We start from the raw sequence: 21,484 nt of genomic DNA on the forward strand, positions 1-21,484 counted from the left end.
GAAAAAAAAGCATGCACTTTCGCAGAGCCCAAAGAACTGCGAAGTACAGACACGTAGCGTTGAAAGAGTGGCCGGCACTTGCAGAAAACGTGTACTGTCAACAACGAAGAAATTTGGCGCCATTTGATGATGGCTATCAACTGACGACCAATACGATTGACTGAGAGGAAAAAGAAAATGAATTTCACCCTAAAGTCCTCCTGGACAAATGCGTAAAGAACCACGTGACATACATTCATCAGGGACAGAAGGAAATAACGAAATCGTTTCTGTTTCCACGTGGTTTAACGGACACAAGATGTCGCCGTGAGCGCTGCACTTCGAAAATAGAGGGGCGTGGTGTTTCTAGCGCTGTAAGCTATCACGGCAGTCGTGCTCCGGTGTTTCGAAAACACTGTGAGCACGCACACTACTAGGTAGAAACAATGGTTCCCAGAATGTCCGAACAATGTGCGAAAGACCAGTTCTAGAAAGTGGTCACGTGCCAAAGGGCAGAGTCAGTCTACCGTTTTAAGTGTGACGGCTACCAGTGGGTAGAGAAAAACACAACTTGGACGGGTCGACAAGGTCGCGGCGCTATTGCGACGTCGGCCTTCACAAGGCCGAGTCCTGAAGCTTCTCGCTCGCTTCGTCGTGCACGATGACCACCTCACTGAGCTCCGACGTCTTTTTCCGGAAGCAGATGTGGTCCACCAAGGCGCAGGTGAAGCAGTCGCCCAGGCAGTTGTTCGTCGTCCGTGCACGATCGCTGCGTTAGAGAACAAGTGTGTACATAAGGTAAGCATAGTATTAGCTGCTGCGCGTTTCTTCTGCGTTAGTAGTCCTTCCTTGATGCTATAGCGTGCAACTACGAAAGCTTAGTACCAATTTCAAGCTGTTTCATTAGGTCGCCGTAAAAGTGTTCAGACGTATTCGGTGCTGTAAGCATGTAATGGGGTCGCCTTTATGGTTCCCAGCTAAGCATGAGCTCTTGTGGACAATTTACGCAAATGTAGTACTTTTGTTGTGAATTGCGACTGTGTTAAAGTAAAGTCCGCATTTCGTAGTGTTTACTAGAATGTGCGATATATTATTTCATTCTATAGACGTTAATTGACTGATTGATTGAATAATTATTTGATATTTGGGGTTTAACGTGCCAAAACCATCGTATATTTAATTATAGAGATGCTAGGGCTGAAAAACAACAGTGCTGTTTTCGAAAGATGCAAATTACTAAGATACCTTTGTGTGGAGGAATTGGTATAAACGGGCGTGCACTTCATTGGACAAATTGGTAAGCAAGCCTGTACTTCATCGCAAATTCCGAATAACGAAGGCCCGAACTTCACCGCAAATCGGGAGCATGCAATGGCGTAAGTACTTACAGCAGCCACTCGACGGTGAACAGGAGGCTGACGTCACTAACCGGTGCACCAATGACCGATAGAGTCATCACCATGAGAAACAGTGCCGAGCTAGGAACGGACGTTGAGGCCACGCTGACAGCTGTTGCTGAAATTCTGCACAAAAATAAAATTGTCTGTTTGTCACAAATAGTTTGAACGCGCTCTAAGAGCAAGTGTTCTATATTGATATGTGGGGTTTAACGTCCCAAAACTACCATATGATTATGAGAGATGCTGTATGGAGGGCTCCGGAAATTTCGACCACCTGGGGTTCTTAACGTGCACCCAAATCTGACCACATGGGCTTACAACATTTCCGCCTCCATCGGAAATGCAGCCGCCACAGCCGGGATTTGATCCCGCGACTTGAAGTGTTTTATATTGTTAGAGCTATGTTTTCTATGTTTTCATCAAGTTTCTCTGTTCGGGAAATAATCTGTAAGGCAGAAAGGTTTGTGAGTCGAGCTGAAGTGGTTTCTTGCACCCCGCGAAGGAACAAGTACTGCTTAGTTTATTCTCATCGAAGCCAAGTGTTAGCAGCATCCTGTACACAGGCTAATATTGTCAATGTTATCACACAGATAGTCATCCTATACGCTCGACTGTGGTCGTGTAGACAGTTATATTTCTTCACACGCGTTAACGCAGAGCGGGTGTATACAAGTAGTTCGAGAGTGCACGCTTCGGCCAAGAGGAACTTGTTCGAAGATACTCACTATGTTCCGTAGTGAGAGTTATTTGCTCAGTCATTAATTCATAGATGGCTGTTCTTCACGTTGTTCTAGATTCAGGACAACATTTGAACTTCGCTCTTCCATGGAGCGGCTTTATAGAGGCCTGACGGTAAACCTTTGAGTAGATTTTTTTTCTTTCTTTGTGATGTTGTGATTCAGAATAAGGTAAGATACTGTAAGGTACGAGACTTCACCCTATTTAAGAAGAAGGAGTCAAGAGTAGTGAACCCAGCAAACTTGATGTGGCCCGAAATGTTACGAAAATAAGAACGTGGACTGCATGGATGCCGCTGCATGCAGGTACTTACACGATGGCGAAGTAATCTCCCGAAGTCAGGACGATGCCGTTCAGCTGAGCGATGAAGATGCTGCAGACCGTAATGAACACCGCGGTGCCGTTCATGTTCACGGTGACGCCGATGGGCACCACGAACCGTGTGACGCGTCTGTCTATGCCGCAGTTTTCTTCCAGGCATTTTAGCGACAGCGGCATCACCGGGGCGCTGCACGATGTGCAGTAGACATGCAAAAGTTGACATGAATGAAGTTTCACGACGAAGTACTTCGGTTTGGGCAAGCTGGTGAGACATGTATACTATTAGGGTGGAAACAATATCGCTGCGATTTTCATGTAGAGCACACTTTGGCAATAGCCTTGTTATATTCTCCCAATTTCCCGTTAATACCCACGCGCTGATTTGTGCGTTCTTTCGCAATATCTGCAGAACATGGCGTATATTATCTTTTCGAGCTAGCATAGTTTTTCCTTTGCTACACTGGTTTTCTAGAAGTAAAGAATGCTTACCCAGAAGTAATTCAGAAGGTCCTAGGACAAACTGTCCCCTTCACGTCCACAGAATAATACTTGCAAACTAAACTACGCTTCGCAACGTGCGAGGATTAGCGACTGCACCCGAAATGTGCGCCCGCGTGAAGAAAATAACGTTATTGTCAAAGGAGAATGTTATAAGCTTTAAAAAAATGAATCGACCCAAATGCTGTATAGCATTGCGTGCAGAAAGTAAAGAGTGATACATGCATTCAGGCTTTGACGTTACATTGATGGAAACGGGAAAATGGTGGGCGCATTTGCAAATTGCGAAGAATTATGAACTGTTCAGATACGTAATACAAGCGGGAAGGACCTAGTTTATGACGAGAAACATTTAATCCATTAGCCTTATTCACGCGTTCCGAGACTGCAGGAGTTTCTCAAGTTTATGCAATAAAATTTGACGCCATCGTGAGGGGAGACTGTTTTTTTGCCATAAATCTTGGGTGACAAAGCAGTTCATGACCAGCAAGAGGATCACTGGAATAACGCCCACTGAGGGGCAGGAATTATCCTTTGGTGAAGTGAAAACAGCTAGTATTAAACGTCTGCATTGAGGGATTTCGCACAAGTCACTTAACATATATATATATATATATATATATATATATATATATATATATATATATATATATATATATATATATATATATATATATATATATATATAAAGATAGATATATAGATAGATAGACCAAAACCACCATATGATTGTGAGAGACGCCGTAGTGGAGGGCTCCAGAAATTTTGATCACCTGGAGTTCTTTAATGTGCACCCAAATCTGAGCACTAGAGCTTACAGCATTTTTGCCTTCATCGAAAATGCTTCCGCCGCCGCTGGGATTCGATCCCGCGACCTGCGGGTCAGCAGCCGAGTACCTTAGCCCCTAGACCGCCGCGGCGGAGCATAACATGCATGACAATATCTTGTATAAGCTAAGAGCAAAGAATATAAACAGCATATAACATGCATGACAATATCTTGTATAAGCTGAGAGCAAAGAATATAAACAGCATATAGATGAGTTTTTTGTGCAAAATAAGAGTCATACAGATTTTGTGTTTTTGGGAACACTGAGTTCTGTTTTGTAAATGTCACTGTAGTGTAGTACACTTTCTCGAGGTCCAAGGAAAAGTAGAGTGAGACGAAAGACGAATTGCCACTGATTGGAGCCAAGCAAGAATCTTATTTGCCATTATAGGCCACTCGTAAAAACTAAATATGTACATGACGACTCAAGCCAAAGGCATGTCTCGAAGACAGAGAGGCTAGGTGGTTTTTAGACCGGTTAGTTACCTTGTGGTGAGGAAAGGGAGTGAGGAGATTAAAAAATAATAGAAAGGTGATCGTAAGGAAGAAAAGTAACAAAAAAGGGAAGGAAATGAAGTAAAATACGACATTGCTTAAGGTCCATAAGACCAATTCAAGCATGTCTCTAAGAACGTCAGGCATGTAACATGGAATTCACAGGTATGTCCTCTCAGCTGCTGTGGTCATTGATGAAGCTTTCTTACGTGGTCAGGGCTAGACGTAGCATGCTTACACAAATATTGCATGCTAATGGACGAAGGGGATTGTTACCATCGGTCCTTTGGTGGAGAGAGTATGGAACGTTCTGTTTGTAGGCGACAACATCGGCACTTATGGTATGCTTCGTCACTACTGCCATAAAGCGATACTTTATTACTGCAAGAGATTTAAAAAGATGGATCCCATACCAACATCCCCCACGTGCATAAGAAACTCATCAACGTGTCATGGTGTCGCGAGATAAAACCACCGTGTTTAGATCCCCTTACCTATGGTGTGGAGCCAAATTCATATTCTGTACCATACGTCATGAAGATACCGACAAAGGATGACATCTCCAACCGTACTAAAGCGTACACTGGAGCTATGTGAGGCTGCACTGTCCAGACGATATGCACGAGGACGACCATAATCATGCTATATAGGACGACAGAGCCCATCGTACGCCAAAGGCCACAGACGTTCGGGATTGGAGATTCAGCCACACTAACGCACCGCAACCCTTCAAAAAGTACTTATCAAAAAAGTTATCTCTTTCATTCGATAAGTCGACCCTACAAGTAGCGTGCTTTCACTTGCTCAGTGAAAGTTGTATCGCGTTTCTCCTTTGCTCTCCGCCGTGGTCGTTGTACCGTTTTAGACTGAGGCAAGCGGAGCCTGCACGTACCTGGACGCTGTGACGAAGGCGCACACTGCGACGTACGCCAGTTCCCCGAGGAACCGGAACGGGTTCTTTCTCGTCACGACGAAGTACAGCAGGCACTCTACCACGAAGAGCTCGACGGCGAGGCCCGACAGCACAGTGGCGATGAGCAGCGCCATCTGCTGGAAAAGCGTCACGATGCTCGCCACTGACAGTATGCGGGCGCACAGCAGGCTCATCACTCCGACAGGAGTCATCCTGCAGAAGAAAGATAGGAATGGGTATCGGCGTCGGCAGGGGGGTGGGTGAAAAAGGGGTATTTGCACCCATCAAGCCTCACCTGAACTGGCCCTCACCCAATCTACACAAGTGCACCCTTCCCCACCTCTCGCCTCCAGCTGCGATGCAACACTGGTCTGCATCCCCCAAGGAATGACCCTGAGCACGACCATGGGGAGGGGCACAGAAGAATACAGCATGTCCTGGGCTCGTTGCGGCCATGTTACGGTGAAGAACTTCCTAATATCATCCGTCCACCTAACTTTATGTGTCTGCCTAACGAACTTGATTGTAATCCAATCAGTTACTCTTAATGACCAGCGCTTGCCTTCGCTATATGTGCCCCACCCTTGTCCATTTATTCTTCTTGATTTCGCCTAAAGATTCCTTAACACCCGCTTGTCACGTGACCCCCTCTGCTCTTTTCTTGTACCTTAAAGTTATATTGATAGTTTTTCTTTAGATAACTGGCTGCGCCGCCCTCAATGCGTGTTGAACCCTTTTCATAAACGTCGACATATGGCTCGTAGACTAGTACCGGTAAGATGCAGCTGTTATACACCTTTCCGTTGAGGGACAGCGACGAACTAGTCCTCAAGTGTATGTTATTTTTAGATACATTTGATTAAATGGATTGATTCACTTGTTAGGCGCTTTTATCTGGTTTCAATATTTGTTGCAGTGTGGTTTACATTTTTTTCTATTTAAAAACGCAGTTTAATAAAGGCAGCATAGAGGCGCGAAGAGTGGCGAGCTCGTGAACCCAGAGCTGTTTGCACATGGTTCATGTTTACGCAGCCTAATGCGCCATTAGCAGTTAAGCTATGACTGGGTGATTGTGCTTCAAATTTGGTGCGATTGCTTGCTTTAAGCATGTGTATATTTAGTGAAGCTTTTTTTTTCTTGTGAAGAACGCAGCTAAAGCGACCATGGTGCTTCACGTACCACATGACTAGGTAGACGATCTTCATGATGGCTGCATCCAAAGCTGCGAAGAACTGCTTGAGTATATCAACTGGCTGCCTGAGTGTGCCTAGGGCTCCACCGAACACGACGCAAAAGACTATAAGGCCTGAAATGAATGCAAAATGTGAGAAACCGTTGAGTGATGTACAAGTTTTTTTACTAAAAAACACTCCACAACTAGTTAGGCAGACAGTTAATACTACTAATGACAGCATGTATTAGTCATGTGACTAATACACGACAGTAGTATTAAACAAGCGACAGTTTGCTGGCATGATGCACATTTTAGTCAGAGCCGCACAAGACGTACGCATTATCTGATCTTTCAAATTAAAAAGTGTGAAATTAGCGACTGTATTTTTTGATTCTTTGTTGCATTGAAGCAGTAACTTATGAATTAAGCAACTTTTCCACGCACTAAACATGGCGATATGCGGTGATGATGATAGCGTTGTCAATACTAAACGACACATGACCACTCACCCAAAGAGTTGGTACCGGCTCTTCGTGACCACTTTCTTTTAAGGATCTCCTTCGATGGCTCTCCTCTAATGGAGAGATTTTTCCGCTCGTACGATGTGTAACCCTGGTAACGAAGAAACGAAATCAGTGAAAACATTTACTTACAGTAAAAAAAACAACTACGACTTGCATTAACTTCACTGCGTATACGTTTTTTTGGTCGCATGAACAACCATGAACTGATAGCTTGCGCCAAAACAGCACCAATGTCGTGACCACTCACGTCTGTGCGCACTTCTGTAGTATCGGCGTCAAAATGTGCAAGTTTAGGTAGTGGCGTAAGAGCGGTGATTAGCTGAGAGAAGGCGTCAGCTTAGAGAGGGTTTTAACAAAATGGGACGTCTTGCTTGAGAAGGTCGTTGTGTGGCCGTGCGAGTGCCGCAAAGTTTTTCACGAACCGCCGAAAGTAGGAGCACAGGCCCAAAAAACTGCGAACATCATGGACAGAGTGTTGAACTGGGAAGTTCGTTACAACGCGTACCTTCACTGGATCTGGTCCATGGTCTGGTCGTACACCGGAAGCGTCAACAAGAAGCCCAACACAATAATGTGATGAAGATTGAAGTGGCCTTTCGAGGAATTGAGCTGCAGGCCAGCCCGCCGGAATATGGATAGAATGTTCGAAAGGCGTTGAAGGTGTGTTGCGAAGGTAGGTGAGAAGATGATCACGTGGTCCAAGCAACAAAAACATGTCGACCATTTAAATCCTTGAAGGAGCATGTACATCATTCTCCTGAAGGTCGCTGGAGTATTGTAGAAACCAAATGGCATGACCTTGAATCGGTAAAGGTCGCCGAGGATAACAAATGCAGTCTTCTCATGATCCACGTCATCTACAGAAATTTGCCAGTAGCCAGATAGGAGGTCGTGAGAGGAAAAATATGTGGCGCCATACAGGCAATAAAGTGCATCGTCAATGAGTGGCAGAGGGCACACGTCTTTCTTGGAAATTTCCTTGAGGTGCCGATAATCAATGCAGAAACGCCTTGAGCTATCTTTCTTCTTTATTAATATCACGGGGGATGCCCAAGGACTAGATGATGGTTCGATTATGTATTTCGTAAGCATCTTGGTCACTTCTTTTTGAATGACTTCTCACTCGGACAATTACACGTGGTAAGGCCGACGGTGAATGGGCACAGAGTCACCAGTGATGATTCAGTGAGTGACAATATTAGTCTGGCCTAAGGGACGATCATGGATGTCGAAAATGCACTGCATGAGGTGAAAACCTGACAGAGAGCGTCAGCCTGGTGTAGCGAAACTTGGGGGTTGTTTTAGCTAGACACATCTAATGACCATCCAGACGAAGAAGTGGGGGAGCGATTCCGCACAGGCATCATTGACAAGTCGACACGATGATTTCGGGGAGCACTCATTGGGGGTTTATTTATCTAATACAACTTAAATTTACACAATGCATTAAGTAACAAATACAAAACATGGAAAATGATGGCATACCCCTCGGATTGCATGACTGGTCTCCGATGGTGAGAAGCACTGTTGACCCCGAGTCCACTCACCCCAAAAAGGGCCCGAGTGGCAGCTTAAATAAGGTTCTCCAGCATCCACGGGTGCGTAGACTAATCAGGCAAGTCGAGGATAACCAATCCCAACACGAGTTTTTATGGTCGCGTGAATGAAGCCTGCCTCGCAACAAAACTGTAACAGCTTTTTGAAACGGGCACATTCGCTAAAACGGCCTTGACACGCAAACAAGTGCTAAAATGTCGTTCCCCGATTGCCTCAGAGGACGCAAGTGGCGGCTCGCTCGTTTGGGGTGGTGGTGGTAGTGGTTAGATGAGGTAAAGGCACCTAATTTCTGCAGCCTGGTCGGGAGCACGGCGCAGTGCTTGGTTTGGCGTGCGGGGCGCCCAGTGACGGACAGGATGCAGTTTCTTATCTTAAGACACTCATTCTTTCTCGAGGCTCCCCCCTCGAGAAAAGTCGTTAAATAGCGCCTCCAACAAGAGCATCTGACAAAGAAAGAAATCCAGCTGTAGCTGAAAAAGAAAGAAGCTTTCCGCGAGACATAGCTTTTGCGGCAGTGCTAAGACGAAAGGTCCAATCCAATCATGTTTCGAAAAATAGCATCGTATGAACTGGGTAGCCACGAGAGTGCACTTTGATCAGGAGCAGATACAGCGACAATGCTGACATCGTCATCTGTTATGGCACTTAGTTGGGCTAGAGACATCTGGTAGGGCAACACTTGAGGACTGAAGCCTAAATTAAGGAGCACAAGAAACACACAGTTATCCGCCATCGTTGCGATAGTATGGGGCACAGTAACACTGCGCGTCAGTCGAACGTCAATATTCGGCGTCACGATGTACTCGCCGTGAGGAACGGGAGGAGCGAATGGCAAAGACAGGTACGTAACGGCTCGTGGTGGCAGGCGAACGACAGTGGTTGGGCTCAAGCTACTGGTGGGCTTTTCAAAGTAGTCGGCGGGGAGTGGAAGATCGAGACTGTGTGCACGAGAAGAACAGTAAACTAAGGCCGAGAGTGCCGAAAGAGACTGAAAGCCAAGTATGAGGCCATGAGGGCAACAAGCTAGAAGGGCAGAAAGGACCACGGTGTAAAGGCAGGCAAGGCTGACACGGGCAGTGCACATTTGAATTACCTGTACAGTACCGCCATCGGCAACACGTATTGCCGGTGTCGTAAGCGGCGTCATAATCTTCTGCAAGGGGCAGTGCAGAGCGCGCTCAGACAGGTGCGCGCTGGTGGCAATAAGGGCGGCCACAGGAACATGATCCACTTGTACTTCAAGCAGGCTGTGGTGAGTGAAAAGCGTCAGTAAAAAAAATTTCGGGTGTCGCTGGTATTGCAGATTCACCTTCAGACGCTGCAATACCTAGTTTTCTTGCTGAAATCGTCCAGAGAAGCTCGGAGAGGGAAAACGACGAGGCCGCTGAAAGCGAGATGGGCGGCATGGCGGCGACGGGGAGCGAGAGAGCGGCGACCGGACGAAGGTTTGTCAGTGTAGCGGCGAGCAGGCGAAGAAGCGTATACGGGGAGAGGCTCGTGAGATGACGACGAGTAGAAAGGGGAGGCTAACGTGACTGAACATCCAGGGGTCGTAGGGTCCATATAAGTAGGGGTAGAGAATGTCTGACGAGGTGGGTTTGATCAACGGCGGTGGCAATAGCAAAAAACATGCCCAGGCTTGTGGCAGGCTCGGGTGTTCGCCAACTCGAAGGGTTAGCCATTCCAAGGACATTGTAGGAGGTGAACGGCGAGCGTGTCCAGGGGAGTAAGGCCGGACTTCTGGACGAGTCAAGGAACACGCTGATTGAAGACCGATGTTTGAAAACTCCTGCCTCATCATAGCTTGAATGAATGCCACTGATGGCTGTTGTGGGTCAGAGGCGTGCCTTGAGAAAACGGGTGGTTGAATAAGAGACGGATAGGCGGCTTCGATGTCCCGACGCACAATGCTTGTGACGTCATACGTGGGCGAGTGGCGGGTGGCTTGTCACGATGAGCTTGTGGCCGTGTTGGCCAGCCGGGTGAATTGCAGAGATTAGTACGGCGGCGCTTGGTTTCTTCAAACCACCGGCGCTCTTTGATGATAGCGTCGGCGGTGCCAACGTTGATAAAAACCAGAAGATTCAATGCATCGGCTGCTGTGCCTTTCAGCACAAGAATGCCTTCTCAGATTCACACATGTGCTCGCTAAATATGGTGGCATGTGGCAATGGCGTCGTGAATGCACGCAACGTACGACACGGTCGACGTCTGTGAACGAGCCGCCAGTTTACTCCGTGAAGCCATCTGCCGTCTAACGGTGTTGCCAGAAAGGTCGCGTATCTTCCCTTTAAAAGGGCCCCAGCTTGTAATCTTAGCTTCGTGTGTCTTGAACCATACCCGCGGTGGGCCATCGAGATGGAGAAGTACTTTCGCAAGTATAAGGGTGGGGTCCCAGTTATAGCTGGCGCTGATCCCATCATAAAGATTGATCCATTTGTCAATGTCAACGTCATCCTGATCGAAAAAAAAGAAAACACCCGGATCACGAGCATTAGCTATAACGACGTAGGAAGAAGTCACGGGAAGGGCAGGTGGTGAAGACGATGGTTGTTTAACCTGGGACACGGTTGGACCAGCGTTGATACGGTCGCTGCGGAGCTTCGCGATTACTACGGAGTAGTACTTGGCCCCTCCCCCACAAATATGTTACGTAAAGATGTCACGAGGCGTGGCTAGTTACAAATTGTATTTACACGAATTCGTATAGCATCGACGAAGATGGAGGTCTGTTCGCACGCACAGCGAACAGCACAGCCCACTTCTTTATTGTTCATCTTCTGTGTGCACAATGTCTGATTGCTGATATGTCAGCTAAATAGCAATGTTGTTAAATAATATTCATTTATATCCGGTAATAGTGTGCGAATAATTATGGAAGCTCGACAAATTCCTGATAAATAAAAGTTTTGTGCTGCTTAGTCTTGCTATGTTTGCCCGATCGAAGTATGGTAATGTAACAAAGAATATTGGCTATACGGAGAGGTCAATGGTGCTTGAAGCTTATGATGCTCGTATGATTTACTGTGTGCGCTATCTCTGGGTAAAATGGAAGTACAAAGTGTGCGTAACTGTTTTAGTAACGAGGGATCTTCAGTGAACTATTTTAAGTGATAAAGTATGGATTATTATTCTCGTAATTATAACAACAATAACAAAATATTCTGTTTCGATGACGTCTTTAAAGCTGCGCTTTGTTTCTTAGCAATGCATGCGTGACAGCGTGCGTCCATACACTCACTGTAGCATTAATCACTGACACGCTCACATGAGACATGGTAATATCTTTGATAATCACTAAATAACTAAGCGTCTCTCATAATCATAGGGTGGTTTTGGGACGTTATACCCTACTAATCAGTCAACTAAATAACTAAGCTAATCTATCAGTGTAAGAGGAAGTAAAGCATAAACATTTCTGCGTTTGATGCTTATTCAAGATATCAGCAATTCTTTTGTGAAAATAGCCACGTACTTAACCGTAATCTCCCATGAGGTGTTGGTTGCTCGGTTATAAAACATTATTTGTAATTGGGAAGAATACAAGCGCTTACCTGTTCAACGCAGGCTTCTACCAGATTTTCTGGAAATGCGTTACTGAAAGTGAAGAAAAAAAAAAGAAAAACGTTTACGGCGGGTGTCTGTGATCATTTACAAGCGACGATAAATGACAGAGGTCCGCTGCTGTCATAATATATACATCATCATCATCATCATCATCATTATCATCATCATCATCATCATCAGCCTGACTACGTCCACTGCAGGACAAAGGCCTCTCCCATGTTCCGCCAGTTAACCCGGTCCTGTGCTTACTGCTGCCAATTCATACCCGCAAACTTCTTAATCTCATCTGCCCACCTAACCTTCTGTTTCCCCCTAACCCGCTTCCCTTCTCTGGGAATCCAGTTAGTTACCTTTAATGACCAGCGGTTATCCTGTCTACGCGTTACATGCCCGGCCCATGTCCATTTCCTCTTCTTTATTTCAACTATGATATCCTTAACCCCCGTTTGTCCCCTAATCCACTCTGCTCTCTTCTTGTCTCTTGAGGTTACACCTACCATTTTTCTTTCCATTGCTCGCTGCGTATAATATATACATGATACAAGAAAAAGAAAAAAAACCAGAAAGGCTGAGAGTGAGAACGCAAAGTCAGTTTATTTGATATTACAACGTCCGCTGCGGTGTAGTAGGGAGTATGGCACTCGTATGTCGGTCGCTGGTTCGATTTCGACCGCGCTAGTCGCTTTTCGATAGAGGCGGAATGCTAGAAGCCCGTGTACTGTGCGATATCAGTGCATGTCAAAGAGCACCAGGTGGTTGAAATTTCCTGAGCTCTCCACTACGGCGTCCCTCCTAATCAAAATCCTAATCAAAACGTGGTTTTGAGACGTAAAACCCCAGTTATTATTATTATTATTATTATTATTATTATTATTATTATTATTATTATTATTATTTTATTATTATTATTATTATTATTATTATTATTATTATTATTATTATTATTATTATTATTATTATTATTATTATTATTATTATTATTATTATTATTATTATTATTATTATTATTATTATTATCATCGATATTGCAACATCGTCATGATGTCCACCTTAACTGTAGGTATTTATGTATATACTATTGCGTGGAGCTTGAGGGGGATGGATGATGCGAGTGCGTGGCAAATAGCCTCAAACCCTAATTCAACCTTGACTTGGATAGCGCTGTAAAAAATAAAGTGGAAAGGACAACGCTCTTCCTTGTGCGGTCACCCCTCCCGTCACGCGTCTGAGTCTTTTACGACCGGCAGAACGCATAACCCAGATAAGGGCTCTCAGTAGTAGCAACTGTTGTCGGCTTAATTCTGGCTCAGGAAAGAGCAGCACCGTTTTTGTTTTTGTTTATGTTTTGATGTGTTTTGATTTCGCTTTGTGACAAACATACACGCGAACAAACGAGGAGAGAAACAAGTATACAGTGGTAGTTTGCGCAGCACACGAACGCGCTCTCCTTCGTTTGGCCGCCTTATCGTCTCCAGTGGCCGGTGACACGCAATAAGCTGCCGTTTTGTATCAGCATCATAGACAGTTTTACGCACCAGGGGCAACGCTATGAGAGTGAGAAAAGACTCTTTGTGGTAAATGCGTTCACGCCGAGCAACATTTAAATGATTTTACTGCCCGCAATGAGACTTTTCTATTTTTAGATTAAGTGTTAGAGGGGCCCTGAAACACTTTTTTAAGTAAACATGGAATGGATTCCCTAAAAAAGCTTATTGCCTCACGAATTCAGCACCGCTAAAATTTTAAGAATCTGTCCAACATCAGCGGAGTTGCGCAAACTTATCGCACTCCGCAATCGCATTCTCTCTTCTCTAGACCCAACAAAAGCGATGAAAGCTAAAGAGGGAGATATATCATGGGCAAAGAAAATACGTCACGCGCACCTCATCATTTTCAGCATTTTTTTCTTTTTTTTTTCTTCGAATACGCAGCGTTTTCAGTGTGATCGCGCGTACACGCGTAGACAAGTCAAGGCCTCTCGTGGTGATACATGTAATGACCAAGCGTACCATGTTTAAATCAGCCAATGGCTGATAGATGGCCTTTTATGAGTACTATTTTAGCTCCCTCCGTCATTTGTCGTTAGAAAAGAAAGCAATATTTAGCTGACTTTAATAATTTATTCTGAATTCTAGGCCCCGTGCTGGGCTATAATATTCGACTCGCGTATTCTCGAGAGTCTCTACAACCGATCGACAGCGTTTTCTGATCATGCTCACGAAGTGTTTCAGAGCCCCTTTAAATGAAGAAGCTTCGTGAACTCGTTATTTACGCGACCTTCAACACGTTGTCGTGCATCACTTAGCATCTCATCATTTTCGTATCGGTGCTTCGACGGTTAGCGCGTAACCAGAGCCAATCACGAAGGCCACTTCTACAAACGCGAAATTCATGCGCGAACTTACACAATTTGCTGGCCGATTTTCTGGCATAGCTTCCACGGCATTGCACCTGGTGCATGAAAATGGAGTACAGCGAGACAGGAGGGCCGATGTTAAATGGAGCCAAAATGTTTACATGCTGCAGATGATTGATTTGTGGGGTTTAACGTCCCGAAACCACCGTATGATTATGAGAGACGCCGTAGTGGAAGGCTCCGGAAATTCGGACCACCTGGGGCTCTCTAACGTGCACCCAAATCTGAGCACACGGGCCAACAATATTTCCGTCTCCATCGAAAGTGCAGCTGCCGCAGCCGGGATTCAATCGCGCGACCTGCGGGTCAGCAGCCGAGTACCTTAGCCACCAGACCACCGTGGTGGGGTATGCTGCAGAACCGTGGCATTATTTACCCTCCTGTCAGCCGCCACCACGGATAGTACAACGTCGGGTTCGAAGTTATTTGCCACCAAGGAGGTTTAAAATTCAAACCTTATTGTTTGCCGCGCGCTCGTGTGTTACCGTTCATATTGTGCACGATTGGGTACATTGCTGAAAGACGTGCTCCCAATGGGTCTCACTACTTTCAGCTAACCGGTCTGCCACGGTGCTGTAGATGGAACGGTGCTCGGCTGCTGGCCCGAAAGTCGCGGGTTCGATTCCGGTCGCAGTGGTCGCACTTCGATGGAAGAGAAATGGTAGAGGCCCATGCACTGTGCGATGTCAGTGCACGTTAAAGAACACCAGAGTGGTGAAATTTCTGGAGCCTTCCCGTACGGCATCTCTCATAATCATATCCCTTTTCGGCCGTAAATGTTATTACGGCAGCAAGCTACGTTCAGGAGAGATTAAAGATTGACAAAAAACAGCCGAGTAATACGAATGCCAACAAAAAAGTAAAACGTGGAACATGGTGAAGTACTTTCAAGCCACCCCAATAATATATTTAAAACATATTAAAGACGAGCTGTTACGACGTAACTACAGAAGAAGAGACAAGGACAGAAAGAGCGCTGTTCTGCGCCCTTTCCGTCCTTGTCTCTTCTTCTGTAGTTACGTCGTAAGTACTCGTCTTGCGCTGTGCAAATATATGTTGATTCCCAATCACCAACTAGCCCAAGCATCTGTCTTATCAAGTTACACCCCGATAGTTGTACGGAGCCTGCACCGAATCCGCACGCTGCCATGCATGTGGAATGTGTGCGTGTGAGGCCGGTCCCCGAACGAAATCTACGCAGTTCTGCGCAGACAGCACACTTTCCGTCACTCACATGCAACGACTGAACAACCACGTGGCTCGGCTCTGTGTCAATCGGTTCTTCAGATCACAGCGTTGATAAGGCAAGATGGTGCACCAGTGCGGTATCATGTGAGATACGCGACTCAGTTCGGCCCGGTTGTGCGGCGGGCGCTATGCTGTCGTGTTCTGCGGTAAGGCATAGTGAAATTATTGAGAGCGGACGCATTTTGTGGGTGCGGTGCCCTTCGTTCGCGCTCCATCAGTGGGGCATGTGCCGTATCCGCTTTTATACGCTAAATGGGAGGTCCATGGCCATGTGCGTGCCCTGTGCCTGAGAATACAGTCACAAAGGGTGGCACCAAAACAATGAAAAGCGACGCTTTGCTCCTTCATTTTCAACCGAATGAAGCTGCGCCCACACGTTTGCATTTGACAAACACGCAACTACTGTGCTGTGCCTAACTGCCACGTGGTGCGTTAATCCGGACCATCGAACTCCGTGTGCCATGTAAATCCAACTGAAAGCGACCACCATTGACAGCCTTTGTTGCCCAAGTGAGGAAAAGAAGCGAAGAGGACGAATTAATGCCCAGTTTCAGGTAAGAATTGTGAAGCAACCCGCTGTTAGAGGTTCACTAAAGCTTTCAGTATTCTATACACGCTCAGCGTGTTTTCCTTACAGATTGATTGATTGATTTCCGGGGTTTAACGTCCCAAGACCACCATATGATTATGAGAGACGCCGTACTGGAGGGCTCCGGATATTTCGACCACCTGGGGTTTTTTAACGTGCACTCAAATCTGAGCACACGGGCCTACGACATTTCCGCCTCCATCGAAAATGCAGCCGCCGCAGTCAAGATTTGAACCCGTGACCTGCGAGTCAGCAGCCGAGTACCTTAGCCACTAGACCACCGCGGCGGGGCAATGTGTTTTTCTTACACACGCTTAACATATTGTCATAATGAATGCACGGAACGTGTTTTTTTCGTGATATCTATGCTGCGCAGTTGAAAAAAAAACTAGCATGAATTTCTACTACAGATGTCAGCGGTGATAATGTTGCACCACGACTCCGGATTTAATCTTCGCACACACTGGACGTGTTCGTAGTGGTCGTTCGTAATCATAAATATTGTCACCTCGAAAGTGCAAAACAGTGACTCTAGCTACCCGACTTATTTCTTCGAAAACGATACTCGAAGCTTGCTGATGACGCGACACAATCTATGCGGTTCGCTTCGGTTCTAGTGCTTCGACAAATGTCCCACTTTAGGCATACTTTATTATACTCGCTGTAAAATAACGCGACTATGTGGCAGTATAGGAGCATTGTTAAAAACATTCTACATACCCCCCGCTTTTCTTTTAAAAGTCGTATTAGGTTGGTATTCGAAGTTACGGCTTCAAACTTGGTCTTTGAAGTGCCACAAAACTAAAGTTATCTGTCAAGCTTTCTGTATTTTCTCTTCGAACTTTTCTAACACTATTTTTTATAATGAACTACGACGGTAATAGTGAATTAGGAACCTCTTTATCGACCTGCCACTGTAATAAGGTAAGTGCTTTAGGCGGCATGCACTTGAGGAATTTCTCGGACGTAGACTACTTGTTATGTTGATCGCCCTCGTCTCTGCGAGTTCCCTGTTTATGAACGCGTTGACGTAGCGAATAAATTCGACCAAAACCTCAAATTTGGTGGCGTTAATTTTGTACAGCACGATCATAACTATTTGTATGACCTTAATTTCTTGCGGATATTTTAAACGTCAGCAACATATTTTGAAAACACTTTCCGCAAAAGAGAAGGAAAAAAAAGATGAAGAATATTATCTGGGGTGTAACGTCCCAAAAGCTCGATATGATTTATGAGAAACCCGTAGCAGAAGGCTCCGCAAATTTCTACCTCGTGGTTTTCTTTAACGTATGCTGACATCACACACTTGTAGCCTTTTACCTGCACCGAAATAAGAGCCGCGCGACCGTGATCGAGCCCACGATCTTCAGGTAAGCAGCCGAACACCGTAACCAGTGGTCCGTAGAGGAGGATAGAGAAAAAAAAATATGTTGCGAAAGAAACAAAAAGAAATATAGAGAAAAAAAACATCAATAAAGAGAAATAGAAATACAGAAAAAAACAGAAAGGAAAGAGCAACAAAGAAATGAATGAACCATTAAGCATTATTTAAAAGTAGAGGAGGAAAAAAATGAAACGTCTCCCAGATGCACTGTTCTTTAGGACTTGGCACCAATAGTGCGATCCCGTAAATCGGAAGTAAGTGCGCGATTGGAAGTGCTTTGAAAAAAAAAAAGCAACAGTGCCGCTTGACGCTCGTGCTGCTATCGAGACAAGAATCGAGAGACAGAAAACGCTGTCTAGCTTGACGGGACGCTCACCGGACGAGGTCCAAGAACGTGTCCAGTATCTGCGGCTCACCCCGGATCTCCTCTACGACGTCGATGCCCGTCTTGAGGTCCGGATTCCCCGGATGAATCGTTGTCACGAACACCAGCCCGACGAGGGAACCCACAAGGCTGGTGCTGATGAAGATCGAAAAAGTGAGCAGAGCCATCTTGCCTTTAGCCTTGCCGCTCAAGTTGGCGCTTCCTGCGAGAGAAGACGGTCTAATGTTTAGGTTTTTTTTGGGGGGAAAGACGCCGAGAATACACTTTAGTGACGAAAACAAAGCCTCGGGAGAGAAATGAAGCAACTCAAAATTTGCTTACCTGAATCTCTCAATGAAGGAATTCGATTTTATCATAGAAGTGATCTGTAGGATGATCAAAGTGATGTAGTGCGCCATCTTATTCTATTTGATGACGTGCGTGAGGATTAATGGGGGCAGTATGACCTCAACTGAATTTCAACAACGTGCAACCTATAATCGTACCGACATTTACCGCAATGATGATCGAATAATTATCTATGCGTGAATCACCTTGGTTTTTAGAAGATCGCTTCTGGAACTCGCGTTATATTGAGTCCCTGAACATTGACCTAAACTAAGCTGACCCATCTATCTCGTAAGCGAGTCTCAATGTTCTCGTATATGCATGAAATACATAACCAGTACAGTATGAAATACAGAACTAAACTATATGGAACACTGAGCAGTAGTGCTGCTCTGGGCTATACGAGTACATGGTAGTCACGCCGAAAAGTGTGCAGTGGGGTGGAAAAAAAAGTCTAAAATATCTTTTGGTTCTGCTTAATAACAAAGTTTGTATTAGTGATTCTACAAATGCACATTAACTCAAGCAAGGACGTCATAAACAAATATTTTAAGTGCTTGAACATTTCGATTATTGCTCTTTGTGTATATTTTTTTTATTTTGCTGAGCAAAGCATTCCTTGTCACGCACAAGTTTGCGAGACTCTCGTCATTTAGAATGGGCCGGTTTGACCTTCAATAGAGGTGTTATTATTAGTATTATTATTTGGTTTGATAACACACACACACACACACACACACACACACACACACACACACACACACACACACACACACACACACACACACACACACACACACACACACACACACACACACACACACACACACACACACACACACACACACACACACACACACACACACACACACACACACACACACACACAACACTTGCATAAGACGGAGCAGTTGCAGCACATATGCAAGACATACCAAACTTCGTAAAAAAAAGGGGAATTAAGAATGGGTGAGCGTAGTCGTAATCTATCAAGGAAGTTCGATGATCGCTAGCAGCATGTTCGGCATGTCTACGAGAAGAGATACCTGTGATGATGCTGGCGATCATCATGGGCAACACGAGCATACGCAGACTCCGCATGAACACCTCGCCAGGCATGCCGATCAGCACAATGCTGGACTCGCTGGGGTTTGCGTGGCGCAGACCCAGGCCAAGCACAACGCCGGAAACGACGCCGGCCAGCGTTGAGAGCAGGAACAGCTGCTTCTTCGCGAACTTGCGCAGTCTCGCAGCCAATGGCAACGTCCGGACTTCTATGTGGGCCGAACTGTATTCTCCCATTTTCAGCTTCTCGCTCTGCAGCAGGCGAAAAGAGAAGATGGATAATAAGTGAATAGCTCCTTTGTAAATCAGGACGGCTCATAAGTCTAATTGAGAAAAAAATGTTGCATGAAAAAAGATACCTTTCAACTCAATCTGACACTTTCAGTCTTGTTTGCGGATTTGTAGAGGAACAGGAGATGATCCAGAGCCTCCACTTGTGAAATGAGCTTGACATATACACCCTCAAAACAGTTTTACGCCCTTTGGGAAGTCTTTTTGTCCAACAGCGATATCCGCCATCCATCTTGTCTGTGCATCCTTGCTTTTAAAAAAGCCGTATGGTACATTCTGATCACAAGCGCCGTGAAGGCAATCAGCGTGAGACAGAATTCCTGATAGAAGAATGCCATGTCCTCAATATTGAAAAAAGTAAACACAAACAAGTCCGGTGACGATTATTGTTGTGCGACTAGAAAACCCTCTAAACGGTGCAACTCTCTCAAAGCGCATCAAACTGCTGCAACTGTAGGTAGTTTGTGCATGTTGTGTATACCTGTGGTTGCACAGAGCTGAGTGATAAATTTATTCCTGAGGTGAAAATGCAAACAATAAATGGAATCTGACAGGTTGGTGTATGCTAATTATTTAACAATTTCAAGCATCGAGCCTGGACAAAAGAAATAGATCCCGCAGCCCACTTTTTCGTACAATGGGCATGTCGTATTCGGGTTTCACTGTAAAGGGTTAACTAAAATTGCCGAAAAGAAGGCAAAGTCGACAAAAGGTAATCTATACTGGGATACGAGAATGAAGGCGCTGTACTCACTCTGCAAGCCGGTTTGGACGGATCGCCGAAGGAATCGGCAATTGTGGAAGTAGTTGCAGAGTCCATGTTACTTGCGATCAGATAGTTACGGCTTGCCTCTTCCCTTCAGTGGGCGAAGTTAAACGCAGGTCTCGCAGTCGCAAATGTGCGCGAACACTTGAACGTGGCACACAAAGCACAGAGCGCATCCGGTAAGGAGCTTTTTTAGACGCAGCAGGCTCAGAGACACTACAGTGATACAGATAGTGTCACCATTACGGTAATGTCCCTCCTCAACCTCAGCTGTCGAGCAACTTGCATCAAACACTCGCTCAAGGTCGCAAGCACCTCTACGGCAACTTTGTTTTCTTCAGAAGTTTCAGGCACAGGTAGCAAAGCACCGCGGAGCGTTCACGAGTCCCTCAACTTCTTGTAAAGATACCGCTCGTTTACACTCGTGTAAGATTGCCCTCTGTAAAATTGCCCAGATAGCGGGTGGTCTGGCCTCTCGTGCGCGTGTTTACCGTACAACTGCTTCCTGGTGTTGCTGCGATCACGATAGTGAAGACGCCGTCCCCGACGGGTCGTAGCGGCGCTGTACCTTATGCAGGCCGCGCGTCCACTGTATCAACACTGTGGGCTCCGCACTATCGTCACGGGTTAACAGACGCAATGCGTTCTGCGGGAAACTAATTCATTCAGTCTCCTCCAGTAGAAGAGGGAACCACTGAAATCGGAGCACAATGTAGTAGAAGCAGAAAGAGCAAAACGAGCGGGGGTTGTCTCGGGATCCTTTGAAAGGCCAGAAATGATCGCGTAAATTCGTCGGTCCCTGCGCACCTATAGGCTATGTCCGTAAAACTGCAAATAGTCGACACACTCAGAGAGCAGAGTTGTTCGGAGCAGTTGCTAGGCGAAGCCCATTCAACCGTTTTCCTTTCATTCAAAAGAAATGTACGCGGCTTTTGTGTGCCAACCCTGGCAGGCGTCGAGACAATTAGTGCAGGTCAAGTCAAACTTGATGAATCACCGAACGTCGTCTTTTGAA

General features: G+C 45.7%; 1 protein-coding gene and 1 long non-coding RNA gene across 2 annotated transcripts in view; one reads left to right on the top strand and one right to left on the bottom strand.

The window, feature by feature from the left end:
* Positions 1-73: 73 nt before the first annotated feature.
* LOC142806485 (putative sodium-dependent excitatory amino acid transporter glt-6) lies at positions 74-20,657 on the bottom strand. Its single transcript, XM_075891271.1, has 10 exons — positions 20,458-20,657; positions 19,394-19,664; positions 18,012-18,222; positions 11,983-12,025; positions 6,857-6,959; positions 6,353-6,479; positions 5,153-5,386; positions 2,431-2,625; positions 1,368-1,502; positions 74-748 (listed from the first exon to the last, which is right to left on the bottom strand). Exons 1-10 carry the CDS (start codon positions 20,521-20,523, stop codon positions 595-597), a joined length of 1,539 nt encoding a protein of 512 aa, XP_075747386.1. The 5' UTR covers positions 20,524-20,657; the 3' UTR covers positions 74-594.
* LOC142806517 (uncharacterized) overlaps positions 16,075-21,484 on the top strand; it is a 484,058-nt gene continuing 478,648 nt past the window's right edge. The window contains exon 1 of the long non-coding RNA XR_012894637.1: positions 16,075-16,213. This is a non-coding gene — a long non-coding RNA (uncharacterized LOC142806517). The remainder of the gene's footprint in view (positions 16,214-21,484) is intronic.

This window comes from Rhipicephalus microplus, chromosome 1 (genome assembly GCF_043290135.1).
Source record: "Rhipicephalus microplus isolate Deutch F79 chromosome 1, USDA_Rmic, whole genome shotgun sequence".
NCBI classification, from domain to species: Eukaryota; Metazoa; Arthropoda; class Arachnida; order Ixodida; family Ixodidae; genus Rhipicephalus; species Rhipicephalus microplus.

Excerpts from the sequence above, each read along its gene's own strand:
- LOC142806485 (XM_075891271.1), bottom strand. The coding sequence starts at position 20,523 with ATGGACTCTGCAACTACTTCCACAATTGCCGATTCCTTCGGCGATCCG. Across the intron at positions 5,387-6,352 it reads ATCGTCTACCTAGTCATGTG|GATGACTCCTGTCGGAGTGA; the intron begins GTACGTGAAGCA and ends TTTCTTCTGCAG. Across the intron at positions 1,503-2,430 it reads GGAGATTACTTCGCCATCGT|AATTTCAGCAACAGCTGTCA; the intron begins GTAAGTACCTGC and ends ATTTTTGTGCAG.